This window comes from Salvelinus namaycush, chromosome 3, assembly GCF_016432855.1.
Source record: "Salvelinus namaycush isolate Seneca chromosome 3, SaNama_1.0, whole genome shotgun sequence".
NCBI lineage: Eukaryota > Metazoa > Chordata > Actinopteri > Salmoniformes > Salmonidae > Salvelinus > Salvelinus namaycush.
The window spans coordinates 29,144,179-29,172,178 of NC_052309.1; the positions used below are offsets into that span (position 1 = coordinate 29,144,179).

Below are 28,000 nucleotides of genomic sequence, written 5' to 3' on the forward strand. Positions count from 1 at the left end.
ATACAGACAGTTTTTTCTATTAGTAGCTGAATCCAGTCAGGCAAGTGAAATATTATAAGAACAGTCCTGTTGCGAGGGATAGGTCTACAGACCATTTACTTGAACTGGTTAAATGGCTTGAATGATAACAAAGAACTTGGTAGACTAAATGCTACTGTAGTTTATTTGTTAACTCTGGAGCTGATCAGTCTGGTATCCAGGCTACACACGTTTTAGCTGTGACTCTTGGGCTGTGACTTCAAAGCTAAATACAACCACACATCCCACAATTTTTTTTTTGCTTAATCCTCGGTCATATTGGATGATTAATTATAAACATATTGATAAGAACATTCATAAACACAAAGAAAATGTAAGGTTAGTTAGTACTGTACAACTCATAAACTTCAACAGCCAACATAGTTTGACATTTGGTCGACTGTGTTTATTTTTATGTCACTCTGAATTTCAAGTTTCAAATGGGCCACTTTTTATAATCTTTACAGATATGTTTTTATCCGATTCCCAAATGCCCCATATCATGGACCTGCCAAACCAAACATTACTGCTTAAACTGGTTTGTGTGTAATGTAGTATTAGTTATAACCAAATATATAAAACATGTAAAAAATAAAACCTTATCAAGCCTTATCCCCAAAACAATGGAAACCAGTATTTTGAAAATGAATTAATTTAACAAAAGACACAATACAGACTGTTCCATTTGACTCAGGATGCAAATACTGGCACTTATTGACTTTGGCATTAAAGTGTTATGACACACGCAACAGTCAGGAGTCTAACTGCAGCTTGTTGATTAGACTCAGTTAACTTATTGGTAACACTTGAAAATATCACAATATATGTGTTGTGTCCTCTGTCACAACGTGGACAAGAAACTGTTGCGAAACTGTCAATTACAGTATAACAACAAACTGTCTATTGTAGATGGTTATTATAGGTACCACACCATTCTATATTACAGGCTTTAAAAACTAATGGTACCTAAAATTGTCATTTATTTGTAGGCCTATAGCCAGTTGTTTTTAGTGTAACCTACTCCTCCGGAATTGAGCCTTTCATTGCAATACATATTGGTTAGTTAAACACTAGTAGCTGTTTCTTTTATTCTTCTCTGTGGAAAGAAAAAGAGGCTCTACTTTGCACATGATGTATAGTTCCTCCAATATAATTAGAATGATAATTCTATGGTTCTAATTCTATTCATTCCAATTCTATGGTTCCTCCATCTACATTCTTATCAGAGAAATCCCCATTGTCTTAGCACATCGATTCCGACTGCACTGATGAGCGTTGCGTTGGAGTGACACGATCTGACATTAGACAATGAGAAATCCTGTCACTTCATGAAACAAACAGGTTAATGATACTACAGTACCTACTAAACAAACAGAAATACTACAAAACCTACTAAACCCACAGAAACAAAGCTCTTGACCTCATTGCTGGTGAGAAGTGCTTTTGTGATTTTGTGTTTTTCTTGTCTCAGATACAGTGTCACGGTGTACCTTAATGATACCTATACCTTGCTGCTATGACATTTTCTCCATTTAAACCTCCTTACTTGCTGATGCAAAATTAACATGAACATTGGTGTATGCTTGACACAGAGGTGTTAAGCCAAGATTTTTTCTAAAAGTCATCATCAACCATCCTCCACAGATCACTAGACACATGATGCATTCTATATAGTAGTGGGAGAGATTAAGAAATTCCTGACGTTTCAGCCATTCACAGTGTTTAAAAATCAAAGTCAATTTACTTGATTGACTAGGGAAAGTTAAGAGATTCCTGTGTAAGGGATAATAAAAAATAAAAACAACTTTTGGGGGAAAATTAGTAAACCTTGCCAGAGAGTACAATTTTTGAGATTTCATAAAGGTCCATTATCATGATTTTGAGGGGGTATACATACTGTCATTATAATACCTCATGACATAATCACCAATTAGCATAGGAAAACATTTATTAGAATTCATGGACTTAATCCATATGACCAGCTATGAGCTCCATACTCCAATCTCCACTTCTTAATGCCTTTGTGCATTTAACACATGGAGCAAAATGTCATGTGTCATGATGATACACTTATATAGGCATAATGACACAGTTATGCATACACTTTCAACTAAAGTATTCCCTGTATTTAAGTCATTTGATTTATTTTTTGTAAGAAGAAAAATGCTGTCAGTGTCTTCCACACCTTGTAGTATTCATAAAGCCATCTGGGGATAGTAACTGAACCACATAGCTATGATAACCTAAGGGATTAAGTCAGTGATGGACATCAACTGAAGGGCTGGTCTTTAAAAATAAAAAAAATCTGTTTAGAGTTAATAACGCTTCCGATCATTAAGCTTGAAATTGGTACAAAATAAAAATGTTTTACTCTATATTCTGCAGCCCTCTAATAGCAGATCAGTGAAAGGCTAAAACACAGCAGTGCTACTCACAGTTTTCAAGAGGTGCAAGTGGAAACATGAATAATTGATGATGTGGAAGAAGAAATGTCATGCAACTTTTGTTTTGCACTAAAGCACTGCCCCATTGCACAGTGTAAAATGCTAGTGGTGACGCAGGGTCTATAAGAAATATACATGTATACAGTATTGCACAAAGTCTGCACAACTCAATGTAAGTATTTTAAGAATGTACATTTTAATTCTGATTTGTTTATTAAATAGACTGGAGTAACATCTGCCAATATCTGTCTGTTGAAATATGAAACATATTGTCTCATAAACTCTGTTCATCCCTTAATCTTGGCACTGTCATTTTTATGACTTATTATTATTGCTTGAATGGCACTCATTTACATGAAAATCATATGTTTTATGACACAATGTGCAAGAACTTCATCTGTATTGTGTTGTATTAACCTCAAATCTAATTATTGGCTTTGATCATTGGTCCATTTGCAGTAATATGAGCAGACCAATTCTATATGGCTTCTATATAATGATCCTGTATCATTATTTACTGAGAAGTGTGCTCTGCTATACTGTAGGTCTATGTTGGTCTTTGTGCTTCACCAACCTGCAGATTTCTTTCTGTACGTTGTCACTGCATCTCTGTAAATGATGCTGTTTTAGACATAACCACAGGCAGACAGGGAACTGTTGTTTCAAGAAGATGCCCATGCACCACCTATTTGTTATCGCCGAGTGCCAGGCTTCAGACACACAGGCAGTGAAGGAGACTACCAATCTGTGAACTGAAATGAAAAGGATATATGGATCTATTTCAAATCTGCAAATGGCACGGTATGAAACAGCAAATGGTTTATTAAGACTTTCTACTTGACAATGAGGTGTGACCAATGATGTATATAAATGTACATATGTACACATGTGCATGCTGAAGGAAAATAGAGCCAATTTTTTGGGAAAGGAAAGGGTTAACACTGAGTTTTGTTTGGTGGTCTCTTGGATGATAAATCTAGCTAGCTAAATCAGCCATTGGCTAGTCCATCAGAAGCTATATAGAAGGTATCTGCCATCTACTCTCTTTATGTAGTGTTGTGTTGTCTCGTCGTGATGTGTGTTTTCTCTTATATTTAAAAAATATTGTTTCAATCCCAGCCCTCATCCCCGCAGGAGGCCTTTTGCCTTTTGGTAGGCCGTCATTGTAAATAAGAATTTGTTCTTAACTGACTTGCTTAGTTAAATAAAGGTTAAATTAAATTAAATTAAAAATGTAACTGTATTAGGTCCACATTTTGGAGTGACAGTGGAATCAACCAATCACATTTTGACCGTTTTTACGAAGAATATGGAAACGTCAGCCTTCTCAAAGGCCAACAGGTCACAGGAGCTGTAGATTTCCCATGGTCTAGCTAGCTATCTTTTGTTGAAAGCCAGTTTTCAGCGGCAGCGGCAGCAGCAGGTGTTATCGAAGAGGATGTTGTTGCTAATTTGTTAAGTTCTCCCTCTCTCCCTTTTCAAGAATAACTTTCAACGAGAAGTTAAGTTTAAATTATCATCATCTGGTGAGTGGAACTGTTTTTTTAATTAGAGCTCGCTGATAGCCATCTCTTTGAAAATAACTTGTGTGTGAAACATTGATGCAATTAAACTTTAGGTCACAGGTTACTTTGTGCTAAACGTGAAATATTTTCTGCAATGGGAAGTAATAGTTTTACATTTCGATAAGGAAATGCTTAGCCTAATGGTTGTGTATTTTTATTCTTATGATTGGGACCTACTGTCTTATTATGTCAGAGTGAATGGACTGCTTATCTTTAACATCATGCTGTGTGTAGCTGCTGTCTTTCCATCAGCCCTATGTAGTGGTGCCTGGAGAAGTGGGTATACTCTGATTTGGCAAACATTTTCCCTAACAGCCTGCACAACGAAGGAAAGGCACCCTGTGTGAAAATTCCTGTTTTTCTGTTATTTTTATTTTTCCTATATATATTTTTCAGATTTGCATTTTCAAAATCAAACTTTTTGTTTTATAGAAAAACAATAAAAATGGCATGTTCTAAGTCCACAACAATGCTTAAACTACATCAGGAGACCATTTTGGAGGCCTGGGAAAAATCTACAAAAATATATTTTTGGGGGGTGGGCGGTGCTGAGGAGTATTTTTGTAATAATAATGTATTCTTTTTTTGTTTTTGCTCAATCTGATCGGGTGGTCCTGGCTCCTCAGAGGGTGGGCAAATGGGGAATGATGACTGAATTGTGCATCACAAATAACTAACCAAGACTTCGGACTAAACTTTTTCAATACCTGGTTTGCATACCCATTGTTGCCTTAGTTAGCATTTACTGGTAGATATCTTAAGTTGAAACGCCTTTCCTACATACCTGATAATTATGAGTGTTTTACTCTGCTTGTCTCGGCTGGTCTCTGGAAGAAATTACGTGTCCTCACTGTCCGAGACCAAGTCAAGGCCGAATACAAATGTATCCGACACAAGACCGAGACACTCAAAATGTGGTCTCGATACAAGACTCCTACAACAGTGGTAACTACAATGTTGTTGATCCATCATCAGTATTCTCCCATCAGAGCCATGAAACTCTGTAACTGTATTAAAGTCACCATTGGCCTCATGTTGAAATCCCTGAGCAGTTTCCTTCCTCTCCGGCAACTGTTAGGTAGTGACTGGTTGTATTGATACACCATTCAAAGTGTAATGAATAACTTCACCATGTTCAAAGGGATATTCAATGTCTGCTTTTTTGTGTGTGTGTGTGTGGGGGGGGTAGATCAGCTTCCATCAATGTAATTGTCTGCATCATTTATCATTTTTTATTTTTTGCAAATATATAAAATATATACAGTACTAGTTAAAAGTTTGTATACACCCACTCATTCCAGGGTTTTTCTTTTTGTACTATTTTCTACATGGTAGAATAATAGTGAAGACATCAACACTATGAAATAACACAAATGGAATCATGTAGTAACCAAAAAAGTGTTAAACAAATCAAAATATATTTTATATTGGAGATTCTTCAAAGTAGTCACCCTTTGCCTTGATGACAGCTTTGCATACTCTTGGCATTCTCTCAACCAGCTTCATGAGGTAGTCATCTGGAATACATTTCAATTAACAGGTGTGCCTTGTTAAAAGTTAATTTGTGGAATTTCTTTCCTTAATGTATGAGCCAATCAGTTGTGTTGTGACAAAATAGGAGTGGTTTACAGAAGATGGGCTTTTACCAAATAAGGCTAAGTCCATATTGTGGCAAAAAGAGCTCAAATAAGCAAAGAGAAATTACAGTCCATCATTACTTTAAGACATGAAGGTCAGTCAATAAAGAACATTAAGAACTTTGAAAGTTTCTTCAAATGCAGTCGAAAAACCATCAAGCGTTATAATGAAACTGGCTCTAATGAGGACCGCTACAGGAAAGGAAGACCCAGAGTTACCTCTGCTGCAGAGGAAAAGTTCATTAGAGTTACCAACCTCAAAAAATGCAGCACAAATAAATACTTCAGAGTTCAAGTGACAGACACATCTCAACATCAACTGTTCAAAGGAGACTATGTGAACCAGGCAAAGAAACCACTACTAAAGGACACCAATAAAAAGAAGAGACTTGCTTAGGTCAAGAAACACAAACAATGGACATTAGACTAGTGGAAATCTGTCCTTTGGTCTGATGAGTCCAAATTTGCGATTTTCTGTTCCAACCGCTGTCACGATCGTCTTTAGGTGAAAGAGAGGACCAAGGTGCAGCGTGATATAAATACATCTTCACTTTATTAGAAGATGAAACGAACACTAACACAAACTAGACAAAACAACAAACGTGAAGCTACAAAACGAAAGCGCAGACACAAGCTACTAACGTCAAACATAGACAATTACCCACAAGCTACCTAAAGCCTAAGGCTGCCTTAAATATGGCTCCCAATCAGAGACAACGATAGACAGCTGTCTCTGATTGAGAACCAATCCAGGCAACCATAGACTTACATAAACACCTACACTGAACACAACCCCATGAACTCTACAAAACCCCCTATACAATACAAACACCCTAGACTAGACAAAAACACACAAACATCCCCCATGTCACACCCTGACCTAACTAAAATAATAAAGAAAACTAAGATAACTAAGGCCAGGGCGTGACAACCGCTGTGTCTTTGTGAGACACAGAGTAGGTCAAGATGATCTCCGCATGTGTGGTTCCCACCATAAAGCATGGATGAGGAGGTGTGATGGTGTAGGGGTGCTTTGCTGGTGACACTGTCTGTGATTTATTTAGAATTCACAGCACACTTAACCAGCACGGCTACCACAGAATTCTGCAGAGATACGCCATCCCATCTGGTTTGCGCTTAGTGGGACTATCATTTGTTTTCAACAGGACAATGACCCAACACAACTCCAGCTATTTGATCTAGAAGGAGAGTGATGGAGTGCTGCATCAGATGACCTGGCCTCCACAATCCCCCGACTTCAACCCAATTGAGATGGTTTGGGATGAGTTGGACCACAGAGAGAAGGAAAAGCAGCCAACAAGGGGTCAGCATATGTGGGAACACCTTCAAGACTGTTGGAAAAGCATTCCAGGAGAAGCTGGTTGAGAGAATGTGTGCAAAGCTGTCATCCAGGCCAATTTCTACTCCTGAACTTTTTAGCCTTGCCATAAAAGGGGTTGAATACTTATTGACTCAAGACATTTGAGCTTTTCATTTTTAATTAATTTGTACAAAAAAAATCTACATTTAATACGTTTTAAATTCAGGCTGTAACACAACAGGATGTGGAAAAAGGGATGTTAACACTTTCTGAAGGCACTGTATATGTAAACATATGTGTTTATATACATCATTGGCTGATACAGTGAATTCATATATCGTGTAAATATGGTTCATGAGAGCACTACAGAAAAGTTTGTTAAAGTCTGTAAGAGATTAAATGAAGTAATAATGGTTCATTCAACATTAAATGGCAATTTTAAGGAATGTCCACATGATAGTTAGAGGGGAAAGGAGTATTAGCATGTTGTACTGTTAATAAATGTATCCGGCCATAATCTGCTGTGTGTAACATGTACGCTGGGAGTCGGGAAGCAAGTACAGAGAGTGAATCATTTAATAAATAAACGAAACATGGAACAAAACAAGAAACATGAAAAACACACAGACAAGAAACAGAATCAATAACGACCGAGGAAAGAACTAAGGGGAGTGACAGATATAGGGGAGGTAATCAGGAAGGTGATGGAGTCCAGGTGAATCTCATGAGACCCAGGTGCGTGTAACGATGGTGGCAGGTGTGCGTAATAATCTGCCGACGTCAAGAGCCGGAGAGGGGGAGTGGGAGTACACGTGACACTGTGTTAGCATTCAGTAACATTCAGGCTACTGGCTTTGAGCTGAAGAAAGCAATAACAGTATGCAATTAAGTTCTCATCTGTTGGGGGAGGGGGTGTAAATGACATTCATTTAACTTTGTGAAGGCATACCATGAATTACCATTTACCTAGCAAATAATGCTAAAGTTCTCATCTATGGCGAAGCAATTGACATGCATTTCACTTTGTGTGGGTCTGGTGTTTGAGTTAGGCCTACAGCCACGTTACTGTCTCACAGATCCAGAAGAACGAATTGCTGCATGTTTCATCATTCTAGCTCTGTAAGGGATCATTGAAGGTAGCAGGGTGCATCAGCTCAATACAGTCCTCAGTTCCATGCATGTTAGTAGGCTCTCCAAGCATCTAAAAACCGAAAAGCACACAATACAATCAGATTGTCAATGTTGCACCAATTCTGTAAAAGACACAAAAATAATTTTCTTACCTTATGGTCAGTGGTGTCACGTTCTGACCATAGTTCGTTTGTGTTTTCCTTGTTTTAATGTTGGTCAGGACGTGAGCTGGGTGGGCATTCTATGTTTTGTGTTTCTATGTTGGGTTTGTTGTTTGGCCTAATATGGTTCTCAATCAGAGGCAGGTGTTTGTCATTGTCTCTGATTGGGAACCATATTAAGGTAGCCTGTGTTCAATGTTTGTTTGTGGGTGATTGTTTCTGTTCCAGTGTTTAGTGTTCACGTTACGGGACTGTATCGTCTTCGTTCCTTTTTGTCGGTTTGTTGTTTTGTTCGGTGTTTAAGTATTTTCCCATTAAATATGGATGATATTCACGCTGCATCTTGGTCCTCCTCTCTTCCACCATACGACAGTTGTTACAAGTGGTGTGCCGTCCACCCATGTCATGGTTGATTCCATTTCTGTGTCAGACAGACCAATCCAGTACCTCATCTTTTGGAATCCATGGATAAATTCCTAGCATATTGGCAGAAAAAAATATATTGGCATACTGGCATCAACAGTCCCACACTAGTTTCCCTCCTTTCTTTCTCTCACCTGTTCCTCTGCTGTTTATGATCACCAGGTCTGCTCCTCTCCCCTTGCAGTCCTTTCTACTCTCCTCCCAGGATTTAGTTTCAGTAGAGATGTAATACCAACTGGAGCCTAAAAACCTCCATCCCCATCTTAACATCCCTGTTGAAAATCAGCATAGTAGAGCAGTAGAAAAGTAGCACTCATGTCCATATTGACACAAAAACCTCTTAGTGAATTATCCATTTATATATATAAATATTATGGTTGTTTAAGGATTCCAAGATGGTGAATCAATGACTGTTTACTCTCTCGCTCTCCTTTTTCAGATAAAGTACAACTCACCTAGCACACAGTTGAAACTGATCTCTCACTTTAGTCATGGTATCATAATTTGTCTTCATCAGGTCTATAGCTTTAATTAACTGGTCTCTCTCGTTAGACATGGCAGTGAAATTGGTCTCTAGTTGGTTTCTCTCTTTTAAAGTGACATTGAAAAGGGTCCGTAGCTGGTCAGTCTCTTCAGTTAGGTTATTGTAACTGGTCTGTAACCAGTGTATCAGTGCAGAGTTGGCTCTAAGAAGAGAAGCTAGGGTTTAGATGGCAGAAAGAGCCTATGATTCATGAGCTGTTTGTTATTTTCAGCATTATATGTACAACTCCTTTATCTTTGAAAAACATGCAGTTTAAGATTCAGTTACAAGCATGTCATTACTGTAGTTTGTATAATTTTCCTGATTTTGCTGTCTAACTATATTTCAAAGCTATTTTGTCAGAAATAATTTCACTCACAGACGAGGTGCAGGGAGACATTGAGTGTTAATTGTACAACGCACAGCAGACCAAAGCTCACAGCGACCAGTCTGTAGACTCTTCTCCCTGGCCCTGTATTCTCAGCTCCTGAGACGGTTAGGAAACAGCAGAGGAAGGCACTGAATAACGCCTGTCTACTTCTTGACAATGACATTGACTGCACAACTAGCAAGGTAGTAACCTAGTTTGTGTGGTCCCTAAAAACAAAACGCATCCTCATCATGACACATTATAACAGGTTATAACATCCATTTGTCCATGGAAGAGGAATTTAGCCTGACAGGATGTTAGGATGTTGGTTTGAATCCAACATCCTAACATTTGTACTCTGCATTTAACAGAGTACAATGCAATTTGGATAAGCTCTCTTACCCGTTTTTGCTGCCTCCTCTGAATCATTTGCTGCAGTCTTCATGTGTATATCCTTTGTATCCTCAGAAAGGTTTCCATAGTTCACATTGATTTCAGAATTTCCTGCTCTGACAATGTCTTCCATCTCTTGTGATGAAGTATGCGTGGTGACAGTGTGGTTCTCCACAATGGACAAGCTCTGTGATTGAGGAACTTATTTAAGCCAATTGAAAACAGGAAGCTGGTATATCAGGGACAACATTTAAATGTTTTTCTTATCATTATTCTTCCTCCTATATATTGCCCTACCTTTCAGGTCTCAACTTTTGTCAAAGTTTTCATGTGGTTTTGGCACAGAGGAAAAGATAGACACTGACCTTGTTCGTATTGTTATTGATTGATATCCTGGAAAAGTGGTTGCCTCTCCATTGATGTTATACTTTATTGGTACCATTGCTTCCCAGCATGATCATTATAAGTGTCAAAAAACCTGTCATTCAAAGTAGTAGTAGACAGGAATAGAAAAATGATGTTGGGCTACTACAGTGTTAAATTGTTTTAAATCCATGAGTGATGATTCATTGGAAGATGGTATTTACAAAATTAAACCCTTTACACCAAAAGCTGTCACAAGTGCTTTAGTAGGACCTAACCTGGCCTGGACTCCAAAAGTACAAGCAGAAACACAGTGGCAAGGAAAACTCCCTAGAAGGAAGAAACCTCAAGAGGACCCATAATCAAACATAGAGTGCATTCTGAAAAAATTCAGACCCCTTCCCCTTTTCACATTTTGTTACATTACAGCCTTATTCTAAAATAGATTAAATAAAAACATTCTCATCAGTCTACACACAATACCCCATAATGACAAAGCAAAAACAGGTTTAGATTTTTTTGGGAAAAAAATAATAATTCTGAAATACCTTATTTACATAAGTATTCAGACCTTTGCTATTAGACTCGAAATTCAGCTCAGGTGCATCTTGCTTCCATTGATTATCTTTGAGCTGTTTCTACAACTTCATTGGAGTCCACCTGTGGTAAAATTAAATTGATTGGACATGATTTGGAAAGGCACACACCTGTCTATATAAGATCCCACAGTGGCATCCATCATTTTTAAATGGAAGAAGTTTGGAACCACCAAGACTCTTCCTAGAGCTAGCCGCCTGGCCAAACTGAGCAATCGGGGGAGAAGGGCTTGGTCATGAATGTGAAAAAATAGCACATTTTTCACCTCCCACAATCCCGTGGCGTAAGTGGAAACATGAATAATTGATGATGTGGACGATAAAAATGCATGCAACTTCTGTTAAGCACTTAAGCACTACCACTTTTGCACATTTTAAGGCCAGGATCAGCAGTAACCCACGTTAACCGATAAACACATAGCTTATCATTGCTTTTGTTTAGGCAGTGTCGGAGATGTAACTGAGTTGGAGCTGTCAAATCGGGGATCATCTGCTTTTATGGTCATTGTCACTGAAACCACACCCATCCTAATATCCCACCCCATTAGAAGTTCAAAACGAAAAAGTGTAGGCTATATATACACTGAACAAAAATAAACGTAAAATGTTGGTCCCATGTTTCATGAGCTGAAATAAGATCCCAGAAATGTTCCAAACTCATAAAGCTTATTTTTCTCAAATTTGGGGAACAAATCTGTTTACATCCCTGTTAGTGAGCATTTCTCCTTTGCCAAGATAATCCATCCACCTGATAGGTGTGGCATATCAAGAAGCTGATTAAACAGCATGGTCATTACACAGGTGCACCTTGTGCTGGGGACAATAAAAGGCCACTTAAAAATGTGCCATTTTGTCACACAACACAATTCCACAGATATCTCAAGTGTTGAGGGAGAGTGCAATTGTCATGCTGACCGCAGGAATGTCCACCAGAGCTGTTGCCAGAGAATTTTTGTCGTTTTAGAGATTTTGCAGTACGTCCAACCAGCCTCGCAATCGCAGACCACGTGTAACTGAGGAGTATTTCTGTCTGTAATAAAGCCCTTTTGTGGGAAAAACTAATTTTGATTGGCTGGGCCTGGCTCCCAAGTGGGTGAGCCTAGCTCCCAATTGAATGGGCCTATGCCCACCCATGGCTGCCCATATAAGGAAATCCATAGATTAGGGCCTAATGAATTTATTTCAATTGACTGATTTCCTTATATGAACTGTAACTCAGTAAAATATTTTAAATTGTTGCATGTTACATTTATATTTTTGTTCAGTATAGAAATAATGACACTCAAATTGAAAATAATTAGGCAAAACAAAAATAATAAGGATTTATATTAGCCAATAGCTCAATTCAATCTGTAGCGCTGAAGATCTACGCTATAGCGTGATTTAAATTTAAAGGCAATGTTCCCGCTTGTTAACAGTAAGCTAAACGCTGCATATGTTGGCTCAATCGGAAATTACCTTTAAAATTAATTCATACTAAAGTGCAGATCTTCAGTGCTACGTATTGAATCGAGCCACTAATCAAGTTGTAGATTACATCACACATTCCAGTGTTCGAACTTGTAATGCGGCTGCATTGGATTTCTAAAAATGCAACTTGGTGCATCCAATGGCAATGTCTGCGATAGGTATAACGCTGGGAGCAGCTTGTGGATTTGACAGCTCCAATGAAGTTACACCGCTTAAACAAAATCAATAAGTATGCGTTTGTTACCATGGGTTACCGCCAATCAGATTAAATCCTGATCTAAATCGCTAGTGATGATTTATGGTCTATAATAAATATAGCCTACATGTATACAGTATTGCACAAAGTCTGCACAACTCAATGTAGGTGTCTTAAGAATATACTTTTTATACTGATTTGTTTGTTAAATAGACTGGAGTAGCATCTGCCAAGCTGTCTGTTGAAATATGAAATATGTTATCTTAAACTCTGTTCATCCCTTAATCTTGGCACTGTCACTTATATTACTCTATATTGTTTGATTGGCACCCATTTACATGAAAATTACATGAATTATTACAGAATGCGCAATAACTTCATCTGTATTGTGTTGTATTAACTTCATATCTAATTATTGGCTTTGATCATTGGTCCATTTGCACTAATATGAGCAGACCAATTCTATATGGCTTCTATATGATATGATATTGTATCATTATTTACTGAGCGGTGTTCTCTGCTATACTGTAGGTCTATGTTTCATGCTTTGCCTTTTGCAGAAGATTCCTTTCTATTTGAGTTCACAGATTAGTAATTGACATGCATTTAAATTTGTGTGGGTTTTTTGAGTTAGGCCTAGGGGCAGGCTACTTTCTCACAGATCCAAAAGTCACATGTTTCATCATTCTAGATCTGTAATGGATCGTCATCAAAATCAGGGTGTAACAAGTCCTCGTATCTATTAATGTCATTTGGCTCACCAATCTCCCAGAACCTTTGTTTTCTGAGGAAAATATAGACAGAATTTGTTTATATTGTTATTCATTCATATCCTGGAAAATGATTCAGAATTGATGTAATACTTTACTGAGAGGTGTTCTCTGCTATAATACTGTAGGTCTATGTTGGTCTTTGTGCTGCACCAACCTCCAGATTTCATTCTCTGTTATCACTGCATCTCTGTAAATGATGCCATTTAAGACATAACCACAGGCAGACAGGGAACAGTCATTTCAAGAAGTCGGTTGAGTCCAAATGTAGCGTCATACCCAAGAAGAATGAACACACAGATTAGCTTCTTGAGACGGTTTCTGAGAGTTTGAGCAGAAATTATTCGGTTTTGCAAACCCACAGTTTCGTCAGCTGTCCGGATTGGTGGTCTCAGACGATCCCGCAGGTGAAGAAGCCAGATGTGGAGGTCCTTGGCTGGCGTGGTTACACGTGGACTGCGGTTGTGAGGCCAGTTGGATGTACTGCCAAATTCTCTAAAACGACGTTGGAAGTGGCTAATGGTAGAGAAATTAACATTAAATTCTCTGGCAACATCTTTGGTGGACATTCCTGCAGTCAGTATGGCAGTTGCACGCTCCCTTAAAACGTATTCTTCTTCTATGGTATATTGGCAATCACACAATTTAATGTCCACCTACTTTGCGGGATGGAAACAGGATTCAACCCAAAAAACTGAACTACCAAAAAATGTATAAATTAAATAAATCAAACAACTTTTCTGTTAAAAAAATAAAAATAAAACCGATCTGATCCCTACACAGGTTCAAGGAGAACCTGGGAGGGTGGGCCTTCCGGCTCCAGTACCCCTTTCAAGTCTTCAGATGTAAAATCTTTGAGTCCCAAAAACATTTATGCCGCAGCCACAATAATGTCCAGTTTTTTCCACTTCTTTTAGACTTGTGCTGTACAGTTTATAACTGTGGTAATGAACACAACAAAATCCACATTTTTAACACACAGGGTATCTTTTGTCTGGCAGCAAACATTTACTACAGGCTGTGGTGTATCCACTACCATATCTTCAAGAGCATCACTTGTTTTCTCAATTATTTTAATCGCCTCCTTATAGGAGATTCGATTGACCGCTCTAACATTTGCCACCTCAATTTCCTTCACCCTTACCGTTCTTCAGTATACCGTTCTTCAGTATACTCTGTTCGTCTGCACACACTTGAAACATGGCCAAATCCTTTACAATTCTTACACTGCAGTGGTTTGGGGACGAAAAGCTCTTACGGCGTATCTTACATAACCAAGCTTCACATGCGTAGGTATTTGCTCTTTATCAAAAAACAACAGGACCGACAGACTTTCTTTTTTCTCTCCATTCACCCAGCTGGTCAGTCGCCGGGGCCCAACCACACCAGGAATTATCTTCAGGTATTCAACCTGAACATCCGTTGTCACCCCTGAGATGACTCCTTTGACGGGTGCTCTACTGCGAAGTTCAGAACACACAAGTTCTGTTGTCCAGATTCTTTTGAGGCCACTGCAATCTTCCTCTAATCTTCAGAAATACAATGAATCAAAATAAGGCCACTCCGGGTCACTCTGACAGACCACTTTTCCAAGTGCATACTTCACCATTTTTGACACCTCAAACGGGTTTCCCAAATATGCATCCTTACTCAACAAACACATCCCAACAAGAAGCGATTCATTATCATTTACACATGTATCCTCCACTAAAAGGTTTGACAATTTCCTTTTTGTTCCAGTTTTTGATACTACTGTTGTCCATTCAGAACATTCGTCTTCACCAAATTTACTCGATGCGCTGCTTAATTCAAACTCAGCATCCACTTCCTCCATCTTTCAGGGACCTGCGATGTCCACTTCCCACCCCTCCCTCAAAACTTGATAAATCTGTGGCATTTTGTTGTGTGACAAAACAACACATTTTAGAATGGCCTTTTATTGTCCCCAGCACAAGATACACCTGTGTAATGATCACGCTGTTTAATAATTTTCTTAATATGCCACATCTGTTAAGTGGATTGATTATCTTGGCAAAGGAGAAATGCTCACTAACAGGGATGTAAACAACTTTGTGTACAACATTTTTGAGAAATATGCTTTTTGTGCAGATGGAAAATGCCTGTGATCTTTTATTTCAACTCTACTACAGTGTTTAATTGTATGAAATCCATGAGTGATGATTCACTGGAAAATTGTCTTTACAAAACCCTTTACACAAATAGTTGTCACAGGTGCTTTCGTAGGGCCTAACCCCAAAAGAGCAAGCAGATGACACAACTTTTAGCCGCCCCAGACACCACACTACACCTCCCACAATCCCTTAGGTTGGAGTTTGCGCATTACACAAGTTACGGGGCAGGGTTTGGTTTGTTGTTGCAGAAAAAAGAGGTGAAGAGATTATTTAAGTGGAGCTGTCGTATGAGGTAGGCCATATTGACTAAATAATCGATTATCTGGCTTGTTTTTGATCCAATTAGCTAAATCATCAAAAGTCGTTGTTAGCTAGCGAGCCAGTTGCCGGTCATGTTAGCTTGCACCGTTTGAATTTGGACGATTTGCCTAGGTAGCTATAATTATATGTTTGTTTTGACACCTAATGTAGCTAGCTAATGTTACTACTGAACGTCTGTTATATTATACAACGTTGGTTGTATAATGTTCTTGTAGCTAGCTAACGTTTCAGTGTTGTCTGTCCCAAGACGCAGGGACCCTTGGGGTTCCTAGAATTGAGGCAAAACAACGTTTCAATCATAACTGGCTAACAACAGATGGCTAGTTAGCTAGATAACGGTGTCTCTAACATCTTGATCATGTAACTGGCTATTCAACATAAGAATGCCATGCACATACATTTATACTGACTCTACACACACTCACATACATGTTGAGGCTACCCTGTTTATCTTATATCCTGTTGCCTAGTCAACTTACCCCTATACATATCTACCTCCATCACTCCAGTATCCCTGCACATTGTAAATATGGTATTGGAACTGACCCTGTATATAGTATGCTTGCTTAATTCTTATTTGTTTTTTTCTAGTATTACATTGTTGAGTTTTGAGTTTGCAAGAAAGGCATTTCACTGTAGTTGTGTTACATTAACCTGAAACCTTTAACAGCCAATGTGAACAAGGGATTTGTTCAAGTCCCTCGATCTAGGCCTACACATGAGGTGTCCACATGCTCAAATGTGGCATGGATTTGGTGCTTGCATATAGATGTTGTTAGCTGCATTGAGAGTGATAGATCTATACTTGTTCAGAAATATGCTATAACGATTTTAGAAAATTGTTTGAATAATAGTATAGGCCATATACAATGACATGCTCTTTCTAACATTAATGTTATGAGCAAAGCAAACCTGATGCTCTCTAAATCAGGGCTCTCCAACCCTGTTCTTGGAGAGCTACTGTCCAGTAGTTTTTCACTCCAACCCTATTTTATATAGTGCACCTGATTCTAATAATTAGCTGGTTGATAAACTGACTCAGGTTAGTTACAACTGGGATTGGATTGGAAATGTACAGGAGGGTAGCTCCAGGAAGAGGGTTGGATAACTAGCAGATTGTAACAGGCTAACGTGATGCTCCATTTGCCATAAACAGCCAGTAGCAGCAGTGTAAAAATAAATAGGGGGGGTGGTGTCAATGTAAATAGTCCGGGTGGCCATGTGATGAATTGATCAGCAGTCTTATGGCTTGGGGGTAGAAGCTGTTAAGGAGCCTTTTGGTCCTAGACTTGGCACTCCAGTACCACTTGCTGTGTGGAAGCAGAGAGAACTGTCTATGACTTGGATGACTGGAGTCTTTGACAATTTTTTGGGCTTTCTTCTGACACTGCATAGTATATAGGTCCTGGACGGCAGGAAGCTTGGCCCCAGTGATGGGCCGTACACGCTACCCTCTGTAGCGCCTTACGATCAGATACCGAGCAGTTGCTATGCCAGGCGGTGATGCCAACCGGTCAGGATGCTCTCAATGGTGCAGCTGTATAACTTTTTGAGGATCTGGGGACCCATGCCAAATCTTTTCAGTCTCCTGAGGGGGAAAAGGTGTTGTCGTGCCCTCTTCACGACTGTCTTGGTGTGTTTGGACCATGACAGTTCGTTGGTGATGTGGACACCAAGGAACTTGAAACTCTTGACCCGCTCCACTACAGCGCCGTCGATGTTAATTGGGGCCTGTTCGGACCGCCTTTTCCTGTAGTCCACGATCAGTTCCATTGTCTTGCTCACTTTGAAGGTGGGCTTGATGTCCTGGCACCACACTGCCAGGTCTCTGACCTCCCTATAGGCTCTCTCTTTGTTGTCGGTAATCAGGCCTACCACTGTTGTCGTCAGAAAACTTAATGATGGTGTTGGAGTCGTTTGGCCATGCAGTCATGGGTGAACAGGGAGTACAGGAAGGCACTAAGCACGCACCCCTGAGGGGTCCCAGTGTTGAGGATCAGAGTGGCAGACGTGTTGTAGCCTACCCTTACCACCTTGGGGTGGCCCGTTAGGAAGTCCAGGATCCAGTTGCAGAGGGAGGTGATTAGTCCCAGGGTCCTTAGCTTAGTGATGAGCTTCGAGGGCACTGTGGTGTTGAACGCTGGGCTGTAGTCAATGAACAGCATTCTCACATAGGTGTGCCTTTTGTCCAGGTTGGAAAGGTCAGTGTGGAGTGCGAATGAGATTGCATCATCTGTGGATCTGTTTGGTCGGTATGCAAATTGGAGTGGGTCTAGGATATACGGTATGATGCTGTTGATGTGAGCCATGGCCAGCCTTACAAAGCACTTCATGGCTGCTGACGTGGGGGCTACGGGTAATCATTTAGGCAGGTTACATTCGCTTCCTTGGGCACAGGGACTATGGTGGTCTGCTTGAAACATGTAGGCATTACAGACTCGGCCAGGGAGAGGTTGAAAATGTCAGTGAAGACACTTGCCGGTTGGTCCGCGCATGCTTTGCGTACACGTCCTGGTAATCCGACTGGCCCCTCTGCTTTGTGAATGTTGACCTGTTTAAAGGTCTTGCTCACATCGGCTACCGAGAGCATTATCATACAGTCATCCAGAACAGCTGGTGCTCTCATGCATGCTTCAGTGTTGCTTGCCTCGAAGCGAGCATAAAAGACATTTAGCTCATCTGGTAGGTTCGTGTCACTGGGCAGCTCGTGGCTGGGTTTCCCTTTGTAGTCCGTAATAGTTTTCAAGCCCTGCCACATCCAACGAGCATCTGAATCCTACTACACGGGCTCTATCTTAATTGATGAAGCTGGTGACAGGTGGTATACTCCTCAATGCCATTAGATGATTACCGGAACATATTCCAGTCTGTGCTAGCAAAACAGTTCTGTAGTGTAGCATCTGCGTCATCTGACCACGTCTGTATTGAGCGAGTCACTGGTACTTCCTGCTTTAGTTTTTGCTTGTAAGCAGGAATCAGGAGGATAGAATTATGGCCAGGTTTGCCAAATGGAGGGCGAGGGAGAGCTTTGTATGCATCTCTGTGTGTGGAGTAAAGGTGGTCTGGAGTTTGTATTCTCTCTGGTTGCAAATGTGACATGCTGGTAGAAATTAGGTTAAACAGATTTATGTTTGCCTGTATTAAAGTCCCCGGACACTAGGACAGCTTGTTGAGTGCGATGTTAGTGCCAGTATCGGTTTGTGGTGGTAAATAGACGGCTACGAATAATATAGATGAGAGCTCTCTTGGTGGATTGTGTGGTCTACAGCTTATCATAAAGTACTCTACCTCAGGTGAGCAATACCTCGAGACTTCTTTAATATTAGATATCGCATAGCTGTTAGTGACAAATAGACACACACACCCGCACCTCGTCTTACCAGACGTAGCTTCTCTGTCCTGCCGATGCATGGGAAATCTCGCCAGCTCTATATTATCCGTGTCGTCGTTCAGCCACGACTCGGTGAAACATAAGATATTAGTTTTTAATGACACATTGGTAGGATAGTCTTGATCGTTTATCATCCATTTTGTTTTCCAATGATTGCACGTTTGCCAATAGAACGGATGGTAGTGGAGTTTCTCACTCGCCTACGAATTCTCAGAAGGCAGCTCGGCCTCCACCCCCTTTTTCTCTGTTTTTTCTTCACGTAAATGACAGGGATTTGGGCGCGTTCCTGAGAAAGCAGTATAGCCTTCGCGGCGGACTCGTTAACCTCTACGGGATCGGTGTGTCCCCCGCGGGACGGTTGCGTTAACGTGCGCTAATGTGATTAGCATGACGTAAGTTAGAAGATTTCCCAGGACTTAGACATGTCTTTATATGGGCAGAAAGCTTAAATTCTTCTTAATCTAACTGGACTGTCCAATTTACAGTAGCTATAACAGTGAACAAATACCATGCTATTGTTTGAGAGTGCACAACAAGAAATGTATCATGGCAACTGGTTTGATACATTCACCTCTGAAGTTAAATAATGTACTTACATTCAGTAATCTTGCTCTGATTTGTCATCCTGAGGGTCCCAGAGATAAAATGTAGCATAGTTCTGTTTGATAAAATACATTTCTATATTCAAATGTGGGGAACTGGTTTCTTCAGTTTGAACCCCTGCTTTATCTGGACAAAAAAAATGAAAAAATAGGTCAAATCATGACTGCGGTGATCTTCAAGTCAGAAAGTAGGAGCTCTAGAAAGATGCCTGAGTTTCTTAGTTGAATAACTGTTCAAAACCATTTTCCTCCATCGAAGTTCATTTTTTCCCCCTGAGTTCCCAGTTGTCTTCCAGGAACATACATCTCTGTATGTTCCTAAGTTGTCTTGAACGCACTGAAGTTGGAAGTCCGAGATTTCCGAGTTCCCAGTTGTCTAGAACGCAGCATAAGGGTTGGAGAGCCCTTCTCTAAATATTTAACTGTGTGATGTGACTGGTGATGTCACTGGTTGCTTGGTCTGCTCCTCCTTGCCATGAATAATAACTTCCCTAAATAGAGGCTGTATAACGTGCTCTTTAACATGAGACTTGGAGCAAAGTGCCCCTGCTGCTCTCTGTAACTGTTCTCCTGTGTGGTGTGATGTCACAGGTTGCTAGGTGTGCCCCTCCCTGCGATGAGAGTTGACCAGGTCCTCAGCACACCCTCCTGCAGTTGATGGATCTGCAGCTGGTCTGGAGATGACAGACAGTGTCAGGGCCTTCCTCCGTAATGTTGCGACGGTCAGACAGCAACCCAACACACCCCGTCTGTTCACACACAAGTGATAGGCCGACACATGGGGTTAAAGGAGGGTACAGCTATCATGAGTCTGAATCATGAGCTGGTGAACCAACTAGCAAGCTCTGTTTAGATCCATTGGGAATTATGTTCTAGTTCAATTGATGCCATCCACTCGGCCCATTAGACATTTCGTCTAATAAGTTAGTATGTTTTTACACTAGACAAATTAAACATGTTAATAAAGTTTAAGCTTTTTCTTTTGTGTTTTTTCTTGTTTGCTTTAGAGCAAACGTTGCTTTCAGGCAAAACCATAGTGGCCTACATTTAATGGCTTAACCAAATGTTTACCCTTGTGTTGTTTACCTTGAACCTCATCACCTTACTTCCAGATGATGATCTCCTCAACAAAAGCAGCACAAAGATTAGCCTTGTTTTTTTGGTTTAGTTCAGGTGTTTTTATTTCAACTGCTACTAGGTAAGCAAGTGAATTTAAGCACAAGTTACCTGACTTCAATGATATTAAGATACATTTTGTGTTTGCAACACTGCTTTGATTTAAAAGTAACTTTTCCACCCATGTACGTATACACATACCAAGTCTAACATACAGTGTAGTGTACAACATTAGAAGAATGTGCTGTGTTGATTTACTTTATAAGGCGTTTACCCCAGTCTCACTTTGAATTTTCTGTGTGTCCTACAGGGGATTAAGGACTCCATTTTGGGGATCAGAACTATCTCCAAGCTGGATGCCCGCATCCAGCAGAAAAGGGAGGAGCAGCGAAAGAGGAGAGCCAGTGGGGCCCTGGCTCAGAGACGGGCCCAGAGTGAGGAACGCAAACAGGAGAGGTAGACACTGGCAATTACGACTTTGATACCCTATTCACACTGCCAAGCTGGACTGGTTTTAAAAACCCCAATTTTTGGAACCGTGCTGGAAAGGTTGGTGTGGAAGAAAAAATTCAGAGACAGCACACTTCTGTTTTGGTTGGCACGATATTGTGGGTATAAAAAGGGTATATGTGTTTTCTCCCTCAGCCCGAGGAGCTATTTGATACATATCATAAAAGGGTATTATTAACATTCCTCCGTATCTAACCTGATATGTTCTTTCTAGTTGTTACAGGTTCATATTAAAAAACTTTAATATGGATCGTTTTGTGCTGTCCAGTGTTAACAGTAGGCTTAGGCCTATACCTTTTTTGTGCTTATTAATGACAATGGTGGGTGATAATGTGTAGTCATACTCTCTCTTTCAGTGAACCCAAATTAGCCAGTAGGATTTTTCAGTGCTGTGCGTGGAATGGGGGAGTGTTCTGGGTAAGAAACATACTTTTCTATATTTTAAAACTGTTTGAAAAATGCATATCATGCAAATACTGATTTTTCTATGAGAGGGGCAGAGAAGTAATACTACAATGACATTGTTCATGTTAGTAATCCCTCCAAATATTTTTGCAGCTCAGTCTGTTCCTCTTCTATCGGGTGTTTATTCCACTGCTGCAGACTCTGACAGCAAGAATTATCGGTATGCCTGCCTGGAACTGTGGGGCGGGTTCACTCCATTATCACATGCTTCATAGTGATTTGTTAATAACAGTGGTAAATCCTGTCACTCAAAGAGACATTTCCTGACAGGTGACCCCTCACTCCATGGTAACGTGTGGTCCTGGCTGGAGTTCATATTGACCTCCGTGTTCAGTGCTCTCTGGGTGCTCCCTCTGTTTGTGCTCAGCAAGATAGTCAACGCCATTTGGTTCCAGGTGAGGCCTCTGTTAGTACACAGGTGATGACATAGATGTTTTGTGGTTGTCGTTGTAACAAGGGTGGGATATAGCTGGTCAAAGACAACTGTTGCTCAGTTGGCACCGGAGAGCACTAGTCGTACAGTGGCTTGCGAAAGTATTCACCCCCTTTGGCATTTTTCCTATTTTGTTGCCTTACAACCTGGAATTAAAATGGATTTCTTTGGGGTTTGTATAATTTGATGTACACAACATGCCTACCAATTTGAAGATGCAAAATATTTGTTGTGAAACAAACAAGAAAAAAGAACTTGAACTTGAGCGTGCATAACAATTACCCCAAGAGACTTGCAGCTGTATGTCTCAAAAGCTTGGCACACCTAGCCACTGGGATTTTTGCCAATTCTTCAAGGCAAAACTGCTCCAGCTCCTTCAAGTTGACATTTAAATGGTTCCCCTTAAACCACTCGAGTGTTGCTTTAGCAGTATGCTTAGGGTCATTGTCCTGCTGGAAGGTGAACCTCCGTCCGTCTCAAATCTCTGGAAGACTGAAACAGGTTTCCCTCAAGAATTTCCCTGTATTTAGCGCCATCCATCATTCCTTCAATTCTGACCAGTTTCCCAGTCCCTGCCGATGAAACACATCCCCACAGCATGATGCTGCCACCACCATGCTTCAGTGTAGGAATGATGTTCTCGGGGTGTTGGGTTTGCGCCAGACATAGCGTTTTCCTTGATGACCAAAAAGCTCAATTTTAGTCTCATCTGACCAGAGTACCTTCTTCCATGTGTTTGGGGAGTCTCCCACATGCCTTTTGGCGAACACCAAACGTGTTTGCTTATTTTTTTCTTTAAGCAATGGCTTTTTTATGGCCACTCTTCCGTAAAGCCCAGCTGTGTGAAGTGTACGGTTTAAAGTGGTCCTATGGACAGATACTCCCATCTCCGCTGTGGAGCTTTGCAACTCCTTCAGGGTTATCTTTGGTCTCATTGTTGCCTCTCTGATTAATGCCCTCCTTGACTGGTCCGTGAGTTTTGGTGGGCGGCCCTCTCTTGGCAGGTTTGTTGCGCTGCAATATTCTTTCTATTTTTTAATAATGGATTTAATGGTGCTCCGTGGGATGTTCAAAGTTTCGGATATTTTTTTATAACCCAACGCTTATCTGTACTTCTCCACAACTTTGTCCCTGACCTGTTTGGAGAGCTCCTTGGTCTTCATGGTGCCGCTTGCTTGGTGGTGCCCCTTGCTTAGTGGTGTTGCAGACTCTGGGGCCTTTCAGAACAGGTGTATATATACTGAGATCAAGTGACAGACAATGTGACACATAGATTGCACATAATTAATTATGTGACTTCTAAAGGTAATTGGTTGCACCAGATCTTATTTAGGGGCTTCATAGCAAAGGGGGTGAATACATATGCATGCACCAATTTTCCATTTTTTATTTTCTATAATTTTTTCACTTCACCAATTTGGACTATTTTGTGTATTTCCATTACATGAAATCCAAATAAAAATATTTTTAAATTATAGGTTGTAATGCAACAAAATAGGAAAAACTCCAAGGGGGATGAATACTTTTGCAATGCACTGTATATACATAGTTTTATCTTAAACCAATTACGGTCTCTATTGACAATGTTTATAGCTTTCCAGCAATGTTCAGGCGATGGAGTAGTGGCTTTAATACAGTTGAATGAATGCTTGGCTATGCTTTCCTTTTGTCTCACAGCAGTAACGGATTTCCAATGTGTTATTGCTATGCTATCTATATTCCCTTCCAGTGTTTTTACACCGTTATTGCCCGAGGATCTTTTGAGATGATAACATATGTCACACAGTGAAACAGGAGGTTAACATACCCTCTGGTTGTCTACTGTAGGACATAGCTGACTTGGCGTTTGAGGTGTCTGGTCGGAAAGCCCAGCCCTTCCCCAGCGTCAGTAAGATTATCGCTGACATGCTCTTCAACCTCCTCCTCCAGGCCCTCTTCCTCATTCAGGTAGTACAGCAATCGACGTTCCCATGTGTCTTCAAGTTCACAAAGAAGGGTTCACTAAGGTTATGTTGGAATGAAAACATACAGGGATCTTTGGGATCAACGCTGAGAGCTCTAATTCATTACATCCATTGGTTGAAGTTAATAGTCAATCTATCAGCTCATCATCTTGTCTTTGTTGTGGTCCACTAGGGTATGGTTGTGAGTCTCTTCCCCATCGATGCCATTGGACAGATGGTCAGCCTTCTTCACATGTCTTTGCTCTACTCCCTCTACTGCTTTGAGTATCGCTGGTTCAACCATGGTGTGCCTCCTTTCTACTCAGATGTATTTCTTCTCAAAGTATTTTGCTCATTTTAGGTAATAGGAACTGAGCAGAATCTCAACCCATTTGTAACCGTTTCATCCAAGGCATTGAGATGCACCAACGGCTGTCCAACATTGAGAGGAACTGGCCCTACTACTTTGGCTTTGGTCTCCCCATGGCTCTATTGACTGCCCTCCCCTCTTCATATATTATAAGGTAACGCCACTTGTATCCCCTCTTTCAATCCAAGCACGAGACTCTTCCAATATGCAGACTTTCAGTTCTACTGATATACCAAATAATTTGAATGATCCACTCAAATTATATATTTTTCTGCTTTAGTGGCTGTCTGTTCTCCATCCTCTTCCCTCTGTTCATCATCAGCGCTAACGAGGCCAAGACCCCAACAAAGTTATAGTGAGTATGGTGCACTGCAAGCCCTAACAATGACCAGTGATCAAACAGATTCACTTACTCACGTGTAAAAAGAACCAGTGAAATCCTCTTCCCTGCTCACTCACTCTCTTTCCCCCCGTGTCTTTTCCACACAGTCACTTCCAGCTGCGCCTCTTCTCTCTGGTTGTGCTGATTAGCAACAAGCTGTTCCACAAAACGGTCCACCTACAGTCGTCCTTGACTTTCTCCACCTCCACCGAGAAGCTGCCCCCCTCTCCCCACGCCTCACCTGGCCGCCAGAGACCCCTACCCTCCCAGTGATGGCCACCAGGGGGCGGCAAAGGAGCAGCTCAGCAACTGCTTAATAAACAAATGGAGGAGCAGTTGATTCTTTCTGTGGACAGGAAGAGGAATGATGTTTGTTTGGTTAAAGGTTTTTATGTGATTTTAATGATTCTACCACAGCCCTTCATATTATTTTGGAGCACCTGCAAGGTGTGTTTTTAATGTGAATGACGAATGAGATTTGACTGCCCTGTCCCTCACACTCAAACACACAGGTTATTATATATTTTTCTCATTTATTTTGTTTAATAGTTTTTTTTATGTATGATGTGCCATTTGAGAGCTTTAAATACAGCACCAGCTGTCATATACATTTTGTTTTCTGCTCTTTTCAATTCCAACTCCAATGTTTGCTATCTATTGTTTGTTTAATCTGTTTATCACCCAGTGACTGATCCCATACTGATTTGTATAAAACACTGGATGTGGAAGAGAAAAAGGAAAAGGTTACATTTTTGTCAGGACTGATGTTATCAATAATTGACTTGGATTGAAATACGTGCCGTGCCTGTGTTCATTTTGGGTGACGGTACTGTTTTGGTGCAGGAGCTCCACAATACTTATGAGATAATATTTTATAAGAGAAACAGGAGTAGAACATTTGTGTGACCCAAAGAAGCCTGTTCTGCTTTTCCATTGAAGGGGGTGACATGTTTGCGATGTTCAAAAGTAAAGCACAAGTGTAATTTTTTTTCTGTGTTGCAAGTGACATTCCTTTCACCCTGATAGGTTGCTGTCTTGTTCATGAATAGCTGTTTCGCTATAAAGCCAGGGTGACACTGCTACTCCTCTGGCCCAGGAATAAGCTTGTGTTGTGAATACAAAGGGACACTTTATTTATTCCTATAAGGGCTTTATTTAGAGGAATCTTAATTTTTACGCTTTCAGTATGGGAACTGGGCCTGTATCCATGTAGGCTGCAAAATACCAATTAGTGGAAAAAAGATCAGAATTGGGTTGCCTGTGTAAACACAGCCAAAGTGTCGCTGATCTAGGATCTGTCCATACAATCTTATAATCATTATGATCTAAAAGTCCAAACTGATGCTAGATCAGCACTCCTGTTCTGCAACGCTTTGTGGATACAGGCCCTGATCTAAACATCACACTACCAAGGAAGAGTATCCTTACCTAAAAAATCTAAATATGAAATCACTGGTTGTTGTGTGGTGATAAGTGAAGTTAGCTGTTTTAAGGAAGTGGTTTTCTATAGGGGTGTATTAGGCTGCGTTTACACAGGCAGCCCAATTCTGTTATTTTTTTCACTAATTGGTATTTTGACCATCTCTGAAAAAGAGTTGATGTGATTGGTCAAAAGACCAACTAGTGGGGGAAAGATCAGAATTGGGCTGCCTGTATAAATGCAGCATTAGACAGACAGGTGAAGCTGTCTGTCTGCTGCTGGGTCAGATCAGATGAAACTGCCAAACTTCTTTACTACTCTGTTTGACTCATTTCTGCTTCGAATCAATTGCACACCAAGGACTGTAGTGTAGGAACTAGGAAGATGTCACTGAGCTGAACTTCTGACAGATTTTCTCTTGGAGTTACAGACAGGGGAGAAATCCTCTGTGTTTATGTTCCCCCTTGAGCAGTGGCAAATACAAACAGCCTTTAGGGGCTTCTTGTTTTACATGATGTCACTTGGCTCTAATGTTCAACCAAAACCTCACCAAGGGGATTACCATCATCTAGCTTTCACCTAGTCATTAATCTCATGGGTTGCGGGGGAAGGGGAAGTGTTTTTGAAATGGTATGTAGTAATTGTAAAAAGTGCATAGTGTTTATGTATGCAGATTGATATTTGTGAGGTTGGAGTAAAAGTATTGCCTAAATAAAATTGGTCAGTATACACTACATCTACTTGGAAGTAATCTTGATTGACCCCAATTTATTTTGTCTCAAATGTTATTCTATGGTTAGCTGCTTCGTTGCTCAATGTTTCCCACCCAGGGCCAGCTCCAGTCATAATTGAAAAAAGTGGTTGCTTAGGGGGCCCGACCAAAACCAAGAAAAAAATATATAAATAAAAAGTTGTATTTACATTTTTTAGGAACTCCGTTGTGGTCTCAACTTACTATTGAGAGTAAAAATAGTAGAATACACCAGTTGCAATATAGAAATTTGGTTGGGCATTAGCAGTTTTTCTCATGTCAGTCACTCAGACATGTCAGCTAACAATTTTTAGATTGGTAGTTTGTCTAGCCAGCCATCTAAACTTGTAGTAATCATGGCCAAATACCGACCGAGCACACAGGGCACATGCCAAAAGGCACTGACCTCCAGGGGTTCCCTATTGATTTTGTTAGTCAATCTCACTCAGATATCATATTAACATGTCATTACAAAATGTGTAGAATTGCAGGAAATTTACTTTAACTTTCCCACCTGGATATTTAATTAAAAAATCCCAACATTTGTAAGAGAATTCACCAAAAATATTCTGGTGTTTTATACGTCCCAATGTGGGTGATAAGTTAGAGATAACAGCTTCGCTGTTCATACTTCCAAACTTTATTTTTATCAAGCTCTTTTTTAAAATGTTTTAATAAAAATATGTATTACAATAACAAAAAAAACAGGACATCACTACATGTATATTTTCTCTAAAGAAACATAAAATAAACAGAAACAAGAAATAAAAATCACTACACATG

The 28,000-nt window shown here is 40.3% G+C and overlaps 1 protein-coding gene across 2 annotated transcripts; it reads left to right on the plus strand.

The window, feature by feature from the left end:
• The first annotated feature begins 15,723 nt into the window (after window positions 1–15,723).
• LOC120045181 (etoposide-induced protein 2.4 homolog) lies at window positions 15,724–27,206 on the plus strand. 2 transcript variants are annotated; one of them, XM_038990143.1, is made up of 11 exons: window positions 15,724–15,805; window positions 20,419–20,549; window positions 21,254–21,399; window positions 21,810–21,870; window positions 22,012–22,078; window positions 22,189–22,313; window positions 24,179–24,298; window positions 24,488–24,599; window positions 24,707–24,818; window positions 24,945–25,019; window positions 25,154–27,206. In XM_038990143.1, the coding sequence occupies exons 2-11, from the start codon at window positions 20,508–20,510 to the stop codon at window positions 25,317–25,319; spliced, it is 1,026 nt and encodes a 341-aa protein (XP_038846071.1). In that variant the 5' UTR covers window positions 15,724–15,805; window positions 20,419–20,507; the 3' UTR covers window positions 25,320–27,206. The 2 variants fall into 2 exon arrangements, with proteins under 2 accessions (XP_038846071.1, XP_038846072.1); XM_038990144.1 differs by lacking the exon at window positions 15,724–15,805 and adding an exon at window positions 15,850–15,945.
• Window positions 27,207–28,000: the final 794 nt, after the last annotated feature.

What these genes read in the sequence shown, in the direction of transcription:
- LOC120045181 (XM_038990143.1), top strand. Translation starts at nt 20,508, where the DNA reads ATGACAGACAGTGTCAGGGCCTTCCTCCGTAATGTTGCGACG. An exon ending in TCCTCCGTAATGTTGCGACG is followed by an intron (nt 20,550 to 21,253) that starts GTCAGACAGCAA and finishes TGTGTCCTACAG; the next exon opens with GGGATTAAGGACTCCATTTT. An exon ending in GAGGAACGCAAACAGGAGAG is followed by an intron (nt 21,400 to 21,809) that starts GTAGACACTGGC and finishes TCTCTCTTTCAG; the next exon opens with TGAACCCAAATTAGCCAGTA.